The following is a 14,736-nucleotide window of genomic DNA, read 5'->3' on the forward strand; positions in this document are numbered from 1 at the left end:
GTAAGAGAAAATTTTACAATTTTAGACCATATATCTTTGTGAATTTGTGTGGTGAAAACCTAAAAACTCCAGAAATCTATTTTATAGCATCTCACCATTAACTGTTTAAATTTTTTTTAGTTTATCTGTGTTAATCTGTGTATCAGGGATATTACAGAGAGGTTTTTGTAGAGGCACACTCTCCTGTGCCAGGTTGACACATGTTGGCACACCTCTGTATCAGAATCAGAACCAGAACCAGCTTTATTTGCCAATTGTGTGGTTTTTCTCAGCTACCAAACTATAAAACTTAATGTAATTGATTTATATGTCACTATAAATCAATTACATTCATGTCGCTTTTTTTCTGGGATCTACCCACCACTACCTACAGTAAAATCCAAAGAGCCGTGCAGCATTTAAAACAGACCAATTCCAGGATTGAAAACAGTGATAAAATGGACCAGATAAACACATATAAGCCATAATAAATGCCTGGTTACATACCTTACAGCTGATCAAAGGTATTCCTGTATGGCATTCAGATGATCTGGTGGTGTAAAAACATTAAGCACAATGTTTTTGTCTTGAAATTATCAAACTGTTTGCATGCTGTTTTGAACACTGTTTTTGCTGTTTTGCACAATACTATACAATATCTCATGTAACTGCTGCTATAAGACTAATGTGTTCATTCCAGTATTTCTTCACACATAAAATTGATTGAACATACAGTATTTACACTGGTCGGCACTGTTTTTGTGTATCGTCTTTTGTGTAATGTCTTGTATTTTTTGTTTGCACTGTCTTTTTGTCTTTTGTCCTGCACTGTTTGCACCAGGTTACACAGATGCACTTTATGTAACCAGGACTAACTTACTAAGTCCTTAGCTCTTTATGTAGCACCACGATCCCCGGAGAAACGCCGTCTCAGTTCACTGTGCACTGCAACAGCTATATATGTTTAAAATGACAATAAAAGCTTCTTAACTTGACTTGCCTTGACTTGTTTAAACAAAGAAGCAGCGTGGCTCAATCTGAATCGATCGAACAGGAGTTTGATTCATTCAAATTGATAGTTTGAAAGAATCGACTCAGTAAATAGAACTTTTACTCAATACCAAATGAGTTTGGTGTCTACAAGCCAATCACTGAGGAGGGCGGAAACTTCTTACAAGCGATTTTAACAACCTGCCAAAAAACCGTATTCTGCTTGACTGCCCTAGTTATAGTTATATACATCAGCTACAGTACGCCTAACAGGCAGGGGAGGAGGTGTCGCAGTTTTTCATGATGATAAGTTAGAAGATCCTCTAACTGTAACAGGACCCACTCATAATGGAGGTCACACTCTTGATCTCGTTCTTACCCTCGGATTACTCACTCACTCACTCACTCACTCTTTTCTACCGCTTATCCGAACTACCTCAGGTCACGGGGAGCCTGTGCCTATCTCAGGCGTCATCGGGCATCAAGGCAGGATACACCCTGGATGGAGTGCCAACCCATCGCAGGGCACACACACACACACTCTCATTCACTCACGCAATCACACACTACAGACAATTTTCCAGAGATGCCAATCAACCTACCATGCATGTCTTTGGACTGGGGGAGGAAACCAGAGTACCCGGAGGAAACCCCTGAGGCACGGGGAGAACATGCAAACTCCACACACACAAGGCGGAGGCGGGAATCGAACCCCCAACCCTGGAGGTGTGAGGCGAACGTGCTAACTACTAAGCCACCGTGCCCCCCACATTTGGAATAAATATAGAAAATATAGTCAGAGTGCCTCAATCAGAAGCTTTCCCTGACCATTATCTTATTTCATTTAATTGCACTTCAGACACAATATTTCAAATTCGCTACATCACACTGTTAAACGTACATTTACATCTGCTACTGCAGAGAGATCTACCAACAGTCTCCCAGAATTATTATCCATGATAGGATCGCCATCTGACACCACAGAACTTGATCAGGTGACTGACTATTTAGACTGAACCAGCAAAAAAATTTTAAATTAGGAAAGGAAATGTTCAAATTTTTTAGATACCTTAGTGTAGCTTTTTATTACTAGTTAATTTTGCTACAGTATTAAATACAAATTTAGTTTTATTTTTGTTATCTTCAGTAAGGCTGGAGAAATACACTGATCTAGTAAAGAGATTTTTTTGTAACCATGAAGGCTTCATATATAAATAATACACATATTGTACACATATAAATAATACACACACACATTATATATATGTATATGTATTTTTTCCTCTCTCTCTCTCTCTCTCTCTCATGTTTCCATACTTCTATAAAGCTGCTTTGAGACAATGGGAATTGTTAAAAGCGCAATACAAATAAATTGAATTGAACTGAAATAATGGGGTCAGCTGTGACAATTTTTGATGGTCATGAAACAAAAGAACATCACAAGAAATAGCCTTTATTAAAAACATCCCATTTAAATACAGTGTATGATCACGAACATAAATTCAATATTAAAATATCAAGATATGAAAGCTAAGTAAAATGCTGTAAGGTGTCTGAGCATTTCAGCCTGAAAAATACAGCTACAGAGGTAAACGGTCTCTGTTGCTCCGAGGCTCCGTGGCTTTGGTGAGGTTTCCGGTCTCCTTCTTCAAAACACTTAAAAGAGTCTGAGAACTTTCTAGAATCTTGGAGAGAGGAAAAAAAAAAGGAATTAAGCAAGCAAATACTAACTGTATTCTGGTTTTATGCTGAGACTGCAAACAAGAAAAATAATCCTAGCGTCTAGAAAGAAAATATTCTGCGAATTTTCTTCAGGTATGTGACAAGTAACAGTAAGAAAGAAAAACTAGGAACATTTAAAATAAAAAAATAAAAATAAAAATAAATAAAAAACCACACAGAGGGGTATGCACAATAATAATATGTTTAAAGACCTAAATGGAGGCTTATATTATACTGAATTTTTGTAATTAACAATTAAAATTGTGATTCATTGTCTAACACAGAAAAACAAGAGTTACATTTACATTTCTGGCATTTAGCAGACACCTTCATACAGGGTGACTTACTATTAATTTATACAACTGTCCAATTGAGGGTTGAGGGCCTTGCTCAGGGGCCCAGCTGGGGCAGCACTGGTGGACCTGGGATTCAAACTCATGACCTTCCGGTCAGTAGTCCAACACTTTAACCACTAAGCTACCACATCCCTGAGTTGAGTTTCAACCCAAATATCAGGTTAAGAGAGATAGACAGACAGATAGAACTTTATTGTTATTGCATAGTAGAGGTACCTACTGTAGCAACGAAATACTGTTTAATATCAAGCAGAAGTGCAAATAGTACAAAAAAAAAAATGTGCAAAGGAACAAGTGCAGATAAATATGTCAGTATCTGTAAAACAGTAAATAAAGTTACAGCAGGTCGTATGTGCATAAGTATAGTATGTGCAAAATAGGGGTGTAATATAAACTGTGTAGTCAGGAACTGCTTGTTGGCGGTAATGAGTAATGTTCAGAGTAATGTGCAATAAACACTAAAGAAGAAATAATTAACAATATTTTTGTAATAGAATTCTTTTACAAATCCTTCATCAGTGTGCACGGATCCACACTTCCAGGAAAATCTACCAGAAATAGAAGGCCATCTGTATACCTTCAGGAAACTCTTTTCAACAAACAATTTGAGACAAACTTATTCTGATCTCTTTAGGATGGACAGTAGGTGAACTGGGACGCAGGGACACTGTCTTCCACCCCACCTGTCATGGTTGTGTTGTTTTTTAATCAGCCACGTGTGGGAGTGTGTGTCTACTTCATTAGCTGAGATTATGTGTACTACCCAGAGGCTGAATGAAAGCTGTCAACTTGTACAGCAACATTCGCATTTAACTTCATTAATTCTGGATTGAGCTTTATGATCTAAAGCACAAATCAAAAGTGTTCTTGAAGATCTACAGTGCAAAATAATCTCCAAAGATAAAAAGAAAAAGAGAATGATCGAATAAGACTCGTGCCGTACTTTCATGTAAGCAGCTTCTGTCTCAGCGATGGTCCTATCAAGCTCATTGCGTGTAGCGAGGCGGTGGTCCAGACTTTCGGACACGCGGCTTAACTTCTCTGTAAGCACACGGATGTCATGCTGAAGACGAGCCTTCTCCTCTTCCTCCTGCTGGATCTGCTTATTCAGCTCATCTCTTTTAAAGAACAGCTCCTCTATACCTGAGGAAGCAAAGTGAATTACGTTTGGAAATTTCTGGAACGTTCTTGCCGTGTTGAAGCTTTGAAAGAAAATAAAACATGGCGGCTCATGTTAGAAGAAAACCATCAAAAACAGTGGTACACTGGTGTAATACCATCATAAAGCTCATTATAGGTGTTGTATTTTTTTTTATTTGTTCAAATATGACAGATCAAAATATTTTCCACTTGGTGTTGTGGAATGACAAAAAAGCTAAAAATAATGAGATCGACACCTTTTCACCAATCAGATTTGAGAATTCAGCAGCGCTGTTGTAAAGTCAGGCGATAAATTAACTGTCTAACAAACATCTGCTTTTACATAAAGCTACTGCATTTATTCATGATAATGAAAAATAAGTGGGATTTTCTGTATGTACAAAAAAAAGCTTAGTTCAGCTGAATTTTAGCTGAATCACACAACATGGTCTAATGAAGGAGAAGCAGGCGTTCCTGTCACTGGCTAAAACAACAACAAAGAATGCCTCAAGTGCAGAGCTTTCCAAACCGAGCTCCAAAGTCTGACGATGCTAACGTTATATAATTATTATTACTAGTAGACAAAGGTGTGAAAGTTAGTGCTGCAAATCTATTCAACTCTTTTATATTACATTTTTACCCCTGTTCAGTTCATGCAGATTTAACTTAATCCTACCTTGTTTATCTAAAACATGCATATTTTAATTATTAATCAAATAAACGTGTGTGTGTTTTGTTTTTAATCATTACACACTGGAAGCAGCTCATGTGATGTCACCAAATTTTCTACTTAATAGCAGAAATTGTAAAAAGTGTCTTATAAAACTTTTCACAGATATTTAGCATTTTTTTTCTCCTTTTCAATATTAGCCTCAAATAAATAAATCTATAATAAATAGACATAAATCCATCATATGTTTTATTTTTCATCATTTTATCATCAGTATATAATCATTTCTTGCATGGTGCCTCCTCATGGCTTAAACATGTATTAAATATACAGTTATTCCAAATTAAATAGCCTGTAAAAAAAAAAAAAAAAAAAAAAGAAGAAAAATGGTTTAATATCATTCAGTTTATATTGTGACATAAATGATCCCGGTCTCAATACGTCAACAGATGTCAAGGTATGTGTTAATGATTCTAGTGATAATTTTATTGATATTATTGATAATCTATGTATTTTGACCAAATTGGCTGAATGTGATAAACTAATGTGCTGTAGTTTTTAAAGGGATCTGCGAAACACAACCTTGTGGTTAGAGATTATTAAATTTATTATCAAAATAGAATATAAGTTTTCATATAAGTCAATAAGGGATTGTTGTTGTTGTTGTTGTTTTTTTTACCAGATACTGAAAACAAAAGAACTGCTGGTTATATTGCTTTATGGCAGCTACTTAACTACTTTAGGCTCTAAATCCACATTAATCCTGTTGGCAAAGATGATTTAAATGAAGTTATTAATAAAGAAGACATAGATAACACACACAGAATGATATTTAAACTAGTGAAGTTACTTACACTTGACCAGCTCGTTGTTGTATGTTTGCAGAGCTGCTCCTTGTTGGGTCATTGTGATTATCTTTAAACCACCTGCTTTACACTGATGTTCTACTTTTAATGCTCATGTACTGAAGCTCGTTAATGTCCTACTGTAACTAAACTCCGTAGTGATTCTCAGACAAACTCCACACCTCCTTGTTTCTGTTTCCAAAGTGATTTTACAATTGAAAACTTTTCCCCACCAGGCGGTTTATTAACTTCCGGGAGCGTGATGTCATCAACACGCGACCGACGCTTGATAGAAGAGCTAACTCGATTCTTACCACGAAAAATGAATAACTAACTAACTAACTAAATACGGCTCCTAAGAATGTGTCTTGTTTTGGTGCGAATATGAACGAGAAGTCGTCGGTATTAATGGTGCAGGGGCTGTCTGGAGCTTGGGACACTGTGACTGCTGCACTGGTGAGTCTGAAAGGTTAAAGCTAACAACAAAACAATGTTGGAGTTAAAGGTGCAATTTGGAAAATAGATTTCCGGCCCGGAAAAATTATGCGTTTCAATGCGTCTGTCAGTCTTTTAAACATCTGCATAGGCACTTTATTCAGACTGATGTAGCTTATAGAAGGTAAAAAAAAAAATCAAAATCAGGACATAATGTGATGTAAACGCAAGCATCAATAACTTAACTGCATTCAGGTTTCTCAGAACTGCAGCAATTTCAAAGTGTTATATATTTACATTTCCAGCATTTAGCAGACGCCTTTATCCAGAGCGACTAACGTTATCTATATTTTTTTTTATACAACTGAGCAATTGAGGGTTAAGGGCCTTGCTCAGGGGCCCAACTGTGGCAGCTTGTGCCCCTTTTCCACTAAGGCAGTGTGACTTGCTTCAGGGGCTGTGGGTGGGGTTACAGTGACCAACAAGACAAAAGAGAACATCGTTAGTGACATTTTTAAATCATGATTCGCGCCTTTGGATGCCAATGTATGTTCACAAAGCCATACCGGTTATTAGAAGACTCGCCAGTGGAACCAACATTGAACCCGCACCCCACCCGGTGATTCTTTCGGGTGGAAAGTGGGTATTGGTGGACCCGGAGTTTGAACTCACAACCTTCCGATTGGCATCCCAACACCTTAACCACTAGGCTACCACACGCCCCTGTTTAAAAATGTCCCAACAGCTAATGTATGTTTTTATACGACTGGCAAGTAATAAGCTGACATTTTGTCCTATAGGTATCACCATCCACACCCTCTCCAGTCTCTGATGAGTCTGTTTCTGATGCTCTGACCCTGCTGTGTAACAAAGGACTGGGTCAGTATGTGGAAGGTTGGCTGCTTGAGACACTGCAGGTTTCTTTGGCGTCCAATGTAGCTCCGGAGTTCTGGGCTGGACTTCAGCGTCCGGAGGTGGATTTACAAGAGAGAGACAAAGCCAGAGCACTTTTGGAAGCATTTAGGACCCTGCTGCGGAGGCTGCAACCTTTTCTCTGTATGCTGAATTCTTCTTTTTTGTGCCTTTTGTTTATGATAAAGGGAAATTGATGTGTTGTCACCGTAAAAGTTAAAGAAGGAGTCCAGTGTTTTTAGTTTAAGGGCAGTAAATGTTTTAACATTAGCCAGACAAGAAAGTAAATTTTATCCAACTTTCCAACTTGGATGCAACACAGTGTACAGGTTTCTGTTTGGCTTTTTTTCCTGGCTTTGTTTGTGAAGGGTTGCACATTATATTGTTAAATGTATAATTGGGGAAATTGTACAATAATTTAGGTGTCCGAGTGTGAATAGATATAAATCTCCCAGACCTTGTTCACTGCCCTTTCTTAATAAGAATGCGCTCTATATTTGCTGAACACAGATGGCCTTGAGCGACTCGGTTCTTGGCAGGATGAGAATCGAGCAGGTCTGCTCGGGCCCGGAGCACATGGCCTGCGAGAGAGGGCCTTCTCCATTATCCGTGCCATCCTCCTGTTCTCTCCACCTCCAGTGTTACAGCAGCGCGTTCTAGAGTTCTACAGCCGCACCTTCTCCGTGTACATGAGCCAGATCGGAGAGCAGATCGAGCCTGATGATGTGGCAGCAGAGAGCGATGGGAATGATGTCTGTACGGGTTGCACCTCCACAGCACAGGCCTGCTGGTGCCAAGACGCTCTGGAGCAACTGCAAGAGTTTAGTCACATCCTGTAAGTGTATGAGGGCAAACATTATCACAAACGTTTTTTTAATTAAAAACTATTATTTAAACAATTATTCTATCCTTTGTATCCTCCGAGTGAGTAGACCTCTCTCTCTCTCTCTCTCTCTCTCTCTCTCTCTCTCTCTCTCTCTCTGTGTGTCTGTGTGTTTGTGTGTCTGTGTCTTTGCGTTTGTCTGTGTGTGCGTTTGAGTGCCTGTGTGCGTTTGAGTGCCTGTGTGCGTTTGAGTGCCTGTGTGCGTTTGAGTGCCTGTGTGCGTTTGAGTGCCTGTGTGTCTGTGTCTTTGTGTTTGTCTGTGTGTGCGTTTGAGTGCCTGTGTGCGTTTGAGTGCCTGTGTGCATTTGAGTGTCTGTGTGTTTGTGTGTCTGTGTCTTTGTGTTTGTCTGTGTGTGCGTTTGAGTGCCTGTGTGCGTTTGAGTGCCTGTGTGCGTTTGAGTGCCTGTGTGCGTTTGAGTGTCTGTGTGTTTGTGTGTCTGTGTCTTTGTGTTTGTCTGTGTGTGCGTTTGAGTGCCTGTGTGCGTTTGAGTGCCTGTGTGCGTTTGAGTGTCTGTGTGCATTTGAGTGTGTTTCTGTGTGTTTATGTGTGTTTCTGTGTGTGTTGCAGCTCCAGACTGCAGCTGCTGGAAAGAGTGAGCTCTGAGGCAGTGACCAGCATTTTGCACCGCCTGATTGAGCAGCGGATGGAGCAGCGCTGCAGAGGCGAATACGAACGATCCTTCCTTTCAGACTTCAATGATGTATGTCAACAGATTTAGTCCCAAACTATATTCACATAGATTCCTCACACAAGACCATGTTACAATGACTGCTCACATATACTCACGTGTTCACAGGGTGTTGTAGAGGTTTGTTGCTGTTTTTACCACAAGTACCCGAATTAGGGTACGGCTCGAGTTAGCTCATGTAGAATCATGTATTTACCAAATTGCTCATTGTAATAGAAATATAAATGAGTGTTTGTAAAAGTCGAGCACGCCAGTTTGGTGAAACAGTTACTGTAAAAATATATGAGCAGAGATTTGGTTTTGTTACACTGAATCTTAGACACTGTTAGTAGGACAAACATTTACATGTTTACATGACAAACATGTTGGGCAACTAAAAGAAAAATGAAACTTTTGAGTGCATAAATATTTGTCTAGTATTGAATAGTATTGAATTTTCTTTTTTTATGAACATAAATATCCAAAACAACCATTTATATTAATTTTGTAATCTTCACATTTTCAGATTAAAACTTTCTCCAAATCTTCCTGATTGTTTCTTTTTTTTTTATGTTCCAGTGGTTAGAGCAGGTCCTTGGTTGGCTCAGTAGGGTATTTGCGAGCGAGGTAGGCGAGACCAACACCAGCTCTTTGCTAACAGACAAGAAGCTAGATTACGTTGGTAGTACCATCCTGCAGCGCTGGCGCTGTCATATGCAGCAGTTCTTCTGCCGTATCTATGTCAACATGAGGATTGATGAACTTTTCAGCATCATTCGAGGTAAAAAAAAAATAAATAAATATAAATAAACCTGCATGTATTGCATGTCTTTAATTTGATGATGATTAATTAATTGATTTGCAAACTTTGTATGTTTTACATACTTTGCTATTTGAAAGTGTTAAATATATACAGTATATCTTTTTTTTTTTTCCTGTGTAGATTTCCCAGAATCCACCCCTGCTGTTGAAGACCTGAAGTTCTGTCTGGAGCGGACAAATCAAAGACAGCAACTCCTTAACTCTCTTAAATCCGCATTTGAGACTCGTCTGTTGCACCCGGGTCAGCATCTAATTTCTTGCAAAAAAAAAAAAAAAAAAATGAATAAAAAAAAGTGATGCAATTTCTCTACAAATCGGTTAACTTTAAGATCCTTCTTTCCGTTGCAGGAGTTCACACATCTGACATAATAACCGTCTACATCTCAGCCATTAAAGCTTTACGGGAGCTTGACCCCTCCATGGTCATCCTTCAGGTGGCTTGCCAACCCATTCGCAAATACCTGAGGTAAGGCACAACTCTGTACCTGTCACACTCTGTAAATACAAACACACACGTGTTCTTTGCTAGTTTTTTGCTATATTTATCCTTCTTGTGGAAAACATCCTAATCTGAGGTCACAACCTAATATCAGAGGTCAGAGTGGCAAAAAATATAAATGCTAAAAATTGGTCTACGAATTCTTTTCTGTCATCTTATATCTGCTCTTGTCTATCTGACAGAACACGTGAGGACACCGTGCGTCAGATTGTCGCCAGTCTAACGGGTGACACAGAGGGTTGTAGTGAGTTAGCCAGCGAGCTCTCTCGGGCTGACCCTGTTACCCTGGAAACACAAGACAGTGAGGATGAGGGGAGTGATCCGGAGGAGTGGAGCCCTGACCCTACTGATGCTCTAACAGGTTACAGGACCACACACTTCATGTTTCTGTCAAAAACCTTGTTTTCCTGATGGCTGGTTATACGTTCCTAATGTCACCTTGTTTGACGTTAAGCTTAGCTTGATCCTCGTCTCTGTAGATAAGACGGGTTCTAAACGCCGCTCTTCAGACATCATCAGTCTTCTGGTGAGCATCTTCGGGAGTAAGGAGATCTTCATTGATGAGTACAAAACTGTGCTGGCAGACCGGTTGCTGCACCAACTCAACTACAACACTGCAAGGTGTATTTACTCAACTTACACACACAGGCACACACACACACACACGGGCACACACACAGGCACGCGCACACAGGCACACGCACACACAGGCAAGCACACACACAGGCAAGCACACACACAGGCAAGCACACACAGGCAAGCACACACAGGCACGCACACACAGGCACGCACACACAGGCACACACACACACGGACACAGTACACACACACACGGACACAGTACACACACACGGACACAGTACACACACACACGGACACAGTACACACACACACGGACACAGTACACACACACGGACACAGTACACACACACACGGACACAGTACACACACACACGGACACGGTACACACACACGGACACAGACAGAGAGACACAGACAGACAGATACACACACAAATTATTTACTTTATATTAATAAATCTCTCTCTCTCTCTCTCTCTCTCTGTGTTTTTGTGTGTGTGTGTGTGTGTGTGTGTAGGGAGATTCGGAATGTGGAGTTGCTGAAGCTGAGGTTTGGAGAGTCCCACATGCACTACTGTGAGGTCATGCTGAAGGTCAGTGGCGTCTCGTTTAACTCTTCTTCTCTGTTGACACACATTCTGTCTCGATTTTCTGCCAACTGATGTTATTATTGCTGCATAACTACAGAAAAGCATCGTTTATTTCCTGAGTTTATGTGATTCTATAAAGCTGCTTCGTGACCATTGCTATATTAAAAGCACTATAAAAATAAAATTGAATTGAACTGAATGGGAAATTAGCTAGTTCTCACATGATCTTTTGTGCATCTTATGGATTAATTCAGTGTCCACTAGAGGGCAGCTTAAACATTACTGACTGGTAGCTTTCCACTTTATCCTGTCACCCAGTGCAAGTCAGCTCAGATTGTCCTGATCAGCAGCTGACTGGTAGAGAGAGACATGCAGCCAAAACTATTTCATTACAGTGTTAAAAATAATGTAGGTAATAACTAGATATTGTGAAAGTATAAGCAAGTGAAATCTCTCTCTCTCTCTCTCTCTCTCTATAGGATGTGGCAGATTCCCGGCGGATTAACACTAACGTTCATGAAGAGGAGGCTCGTCTGCCCAAGGATGAACAGCCTCCTGTTTCTCTTTCAGCCATGATCCTGTCCTCAGAATTCTGGCCTCAGCTCAAAGAGGAGAAATTGGAACTGCCTGCTGCTGTGTCCAAATCCATGGAAGCCTACACACACCGCTTTGAAAAGCTGAAGGTCTCATTTCCTTTAACGCTGTTTATTAAATGTCTAACTATTTTTTATTTTGAAAACCTAAATGTGCCAAATATTTGCTTTTGGTTGCTGAGATTAAGGGCTATGCTGGGGTGTAGATGTAGAGTTCATTAGTAAACAAGTGTTTGTGTGTGGTTGTTTGGTGTTTGTTTGTGGGTGTGTGGTTGGTTGGTGTGTGTGTGTGGTTGGTGTGTGGTGTGTGTGCGTGTGGTGTGTGTGCATGGTGTGTGTTTGTGGCATGTGTGGTGTGTGTGTGTGGTTGGTGTGTGGTGTGTGTGCGTGTGGTGTGTGTGCATGGTGTGTGTTTGTGGCATGTGTGGTGTGTGTGTGGTTCTTGTGGTGTGCGTGTGGTGTGTGTGTGTGCGCCTGGTGTGTGTGGTGGGTGTGGTGTGCGTGCATGGTATGTGTGTGTGTGTGCGTGGGGTGTGTGTGTGTGTGTGTGTGTAGGCTATGAGGACTCTGAGCTGGAAGCCTCACCTGGGATCAGTAACTCTGGATGTGGAGCTGGAGGATCGCACTCTTACAAACCTCTCTGTGTCTCCCATCCACGCTGCCATCATCCTGCACTTCCAGGACAAGGGTGAGGTGATATAAACACAGCTCAAACTGTCTAATGCTACCTTCTTTTCCATTTTAGATTCTGTTGTATTTATACAGGGACTTTTTGTGTTGGTTTTTGAAATGAACTACTTAGAAACCATGATGACTGCTTGAAGAGATTTGCTAAGATCGCTCAGGACTGCAGTTGCTGTAACTTTAGGACTATTTTTTGCTTTTAAAACTCCATCACTGGACAGTTGACAACTTTATAATCATCATGTGACTAGAATCAATTTCCTGGTTACATATTTGCACTTTTTGACCTTACAGTAGAAGAGAAATATGTTTATAATCAAACTATTCAGTGTCACCCAGATGAGGATGGTTCTTCTCAAGGTTTCCTCCTAAAGTCACCTCAGGGAGTTTTAGCCGCAGACTTTGTGATCGTGTCTAGTGTTAAAAGCCACATTCAAATAAAATTGAATTGAACTGAATTGGTGTACAAGTCCTGAAATGAGCATTAGATTAGTCTTTATGATCATAGCAGCAGCACTTCTACATAATCCTTGTTGTTATTTTGGCAAAGTGCAAATCTCCTCCTTTGTTATTGAAATCACATCAGTTACAGTCAAGAATGAATTGTTCATTATGGCAGGATTCATTTCATCTTTAAAAGTTCTGTATTAAAGCTTGTTTTATTATCCGAGTGAGAGTTTTCCTCTGTACTAAAATAGACTCCCGTCACTGTGCAGTTGCTGCTACTGCTACAAGCCAAGGTGGAAACATGAGGTGTATCCTAAATGATGTGATTTTTCCCTCAGGCACATGGGCTCTGGAGGAGTTGAGTGGAGTTCTTGGTGTTCCCCAGGAGCTCCTGCGCAGAAAGCTAGCTCTGTGGCAGCAGCATGGCGTGCTCCATGAGGAGTCACCGGGCAGATACGGCGTCCTCGAGAAGGCCTCCAGCCGTGAACGGCCTGACCGAGGCATCATGCTGCTAGACAGCGATGAGGAGGGAGACTCCAACACCACCACACAGTCAGAACAGAGGGAGGAGAAGCTGCAGGTCTGTGAAGTTAATGCATACATGCGTTGTACAACTGAAGACCTCGTGAAATATTCAACATTATACAACAGAGCTGCAGTTCTTTCTGGCTGTAGTTAAAAACACAAGTTTATATGTATTAATGCGCTTCTTCTATCACCTTAGTGTTTCCATAGCAACATCTAATATACATTGACTTGACTAGGTGCTTCATATGTAGGTGTAATCTAAGTGTAAATCTGCTGTTTAACACGAAAAGTACAATACAATCAATGATGTGGGAAGTTTTCAGTGAGGAGAATTTTATTTCACATTTTCAAAAAGAGGCTCCGCTGCCGGCATACTGGAGGGTTTAGGGACCGAGGATATTTTGCTGCTGTTTTTTCCCCCCCACTGCTGTATTAAAAAATCAAGAGAGAGTGTTGATATCTGCTATAAGGAATAACAGGAACTGTGGTTTTACAGACTGTGCCTTTATATGAACAAGTATAATAGTTGGTTTGTTAGTCAAATAAACAGTTGCTAGCATTGGCAAATTGCAGCTGTTATAAGCTGTATATTATATATAAAGTGTAAATGTTCTTGATTAAATAGAAATAAAAAATAAAAATAACACTGTGGCATAAGTAGAATTAAAAACTTTTATCAGGAAATGTGCTTTTATCAGGATGCGGGGTGTTGGGTTGGAATAAATCTCCTCAACACTAATTTTCCTATAACAGGTTTTTAAACCCATGCATATTGTTTATTGTGCTGTATTGGTAACAAAAAAAAAAACAATACATGAAAAGACTGCATGCCACTGACTATACTTCTCTCTCGTGCTTCAGTTGTTCTGGGCCTACATTCAGGCCATGTTGACCAATCTGGAGAGCATGACCCTAGAGAGGATTCACTCCATGCTGCGCATGTTTGTGGCTACGGGGCCCGGTGTCACAGAGATGGACGTCAACGAGCTGCAGGCGTTCCTGCAGAAAAAAGTGCGAGATCACCAGCTGATCGTCTCAGCCGGAGTGTACAGGCTGCCCAAAACTACTCAGTAGAGATGGACAGACAAAGTTGTTCTAGTTGGATTGTTTTTCATTCACAATAAACTGCTGAATTGTTTATATTGTATTTTGAGGTCTTTTATTTACCACTGCACACATACTCTATTACTAATTTAACTCTTTAAACACATAGGCCTGGGGGAAATCTATACAAAATCCACAAGTTCTCAAATGCTATCCTATTAAAAAGTATTAAAAAAAAATAGATATCATGCTGGTCAAACGATTGCTTTGTTACATCCAGTGGCTGCATTATAACAGGGAATCATGCAGCTGTGAAGTGACCGATGGATCCATATCACAATAAATGAC

General features: G+C 40.2%; 2 protein-coding genes across 2 annotated transcripts; one reads left to right on the plus strand and one right to left on the minus strand.

Moving 5' to 3' along the window:
* Nucleotides 1-2,406: 2,406 nt before the first annotated feature.
* On the minus strand, nt 2,407-5,907 carry LOC132840996 (microtubule nucleation factor SSNA1-like). The gene is made up of 3 exons (XM_060863144.1): nt 5,712-5,907; nt 3,991-4,190; nt 2,407-2,654 (listed from the first exon to the last, which is right to left on the minus strand). Exons 1-3 carry the CDS (start codon nt 5,761-5,763, stop codon nt 2,550-2,552), a joined length of 357 nt encoding a protein of 118 aa, XP_060719127.1. The 5' UTR covers nt 5,764-5,907; the 3' UTR covers nt 2,407-2,549.
* Nucleotides 5,908-5,958: 51 nt separating this feature from the next.
* anapc2 (anaphase promoting complex subunit 2) lies at nt 5,959-14,484 on the plus strand. Its single transcript, XM_060863143.1, has 14 exons — nt 5,959-6,158; nt 6,938-7,193; nt 7,560-7,884; nt 8,501-8,633; nt 9,180-9,381; nt 9,544-9,663; nt 9,771-9,888; nt 10,104-10,282; nt 10,401-10,542; nt 11,020-11,095; nt 11,572-11,775; nt 12,241-12,373; nt 13,155-13,396; nt 14,206-14,484. The coding sequence occupies exons 1-14, from the start codon at nt 6,087-6,089 to the stop codon at nt 14,416-14,418; spliced, it is 2,415 nt and encodes an 804-aa protein (XP_060719126.1). The 5' UTR covers nt 5,959-6,086; the 3' UTR covers nt 14,419-14,484.
* Nucleotides 14,485-14,736: the final 252 nt, after the last annotated feature.

The sequence above is a fragment of the Tachysurus vachellii genome, chromosome 26, assembly GCF_030014155.1.
Source record: "Tachysurus vachellii isolate PV-2020 chromosome 26, HZAU_Pvac_v1, whole genome shotgun sequence".
Lineage (NCBI taxonomy): Eukaryota > Metazoa > Chordata > Actinopteri > Siluriformes > Bagridae > Tachysurus > Tachysurus vachellii.

Bases quoted from the DNA above. Each gene is read 5' to 3' on its own strand.
- anapc2 (XM_060863143.1), top strand. From the start codon at position 6,087: ATGAACGAGAAGTCGTCGGTATTAATGGTGCAGGGGCTGTCTGGAGCT. The intron at 7,885-8,500 runs GTAAGTGTATGA...TGTGTGTTGCAG, and splicing joins CAAGAGTTTAGTCACATCCT to CTCCAGACTGCAGCTGCTGG. The intron at 11,776-12,240 runs GTCTCATTTCCT...GTGTGTGTGTAG, and splicing joins ACCGCTTTGAAAAGCTGAAG to GCTATGAGGACTCTGAGCTG.
- LOC132840996 (XM_060863144.1), bottom strand. From the start codon at position 5,763: ATGACCCAACAAGGAGCAGCTCTGCAAACATACAACAACGAGCTGGTC. The intron at 4,191-5,711 runs GTAAGTAACTTC...TTGCTTCCTCAG, and splicing joins CAACAACGAGCTGGTCAAGT to GTATAGAGGAGCTGTTCTTT. The intron at 2,655-3,990 runs GTACGGCACGAG...CCTCTCTCCAAG, and splicing joins CAGAAGCTGCTTACATGAAA to ATTCTAGAAAGTTCTCAGAC.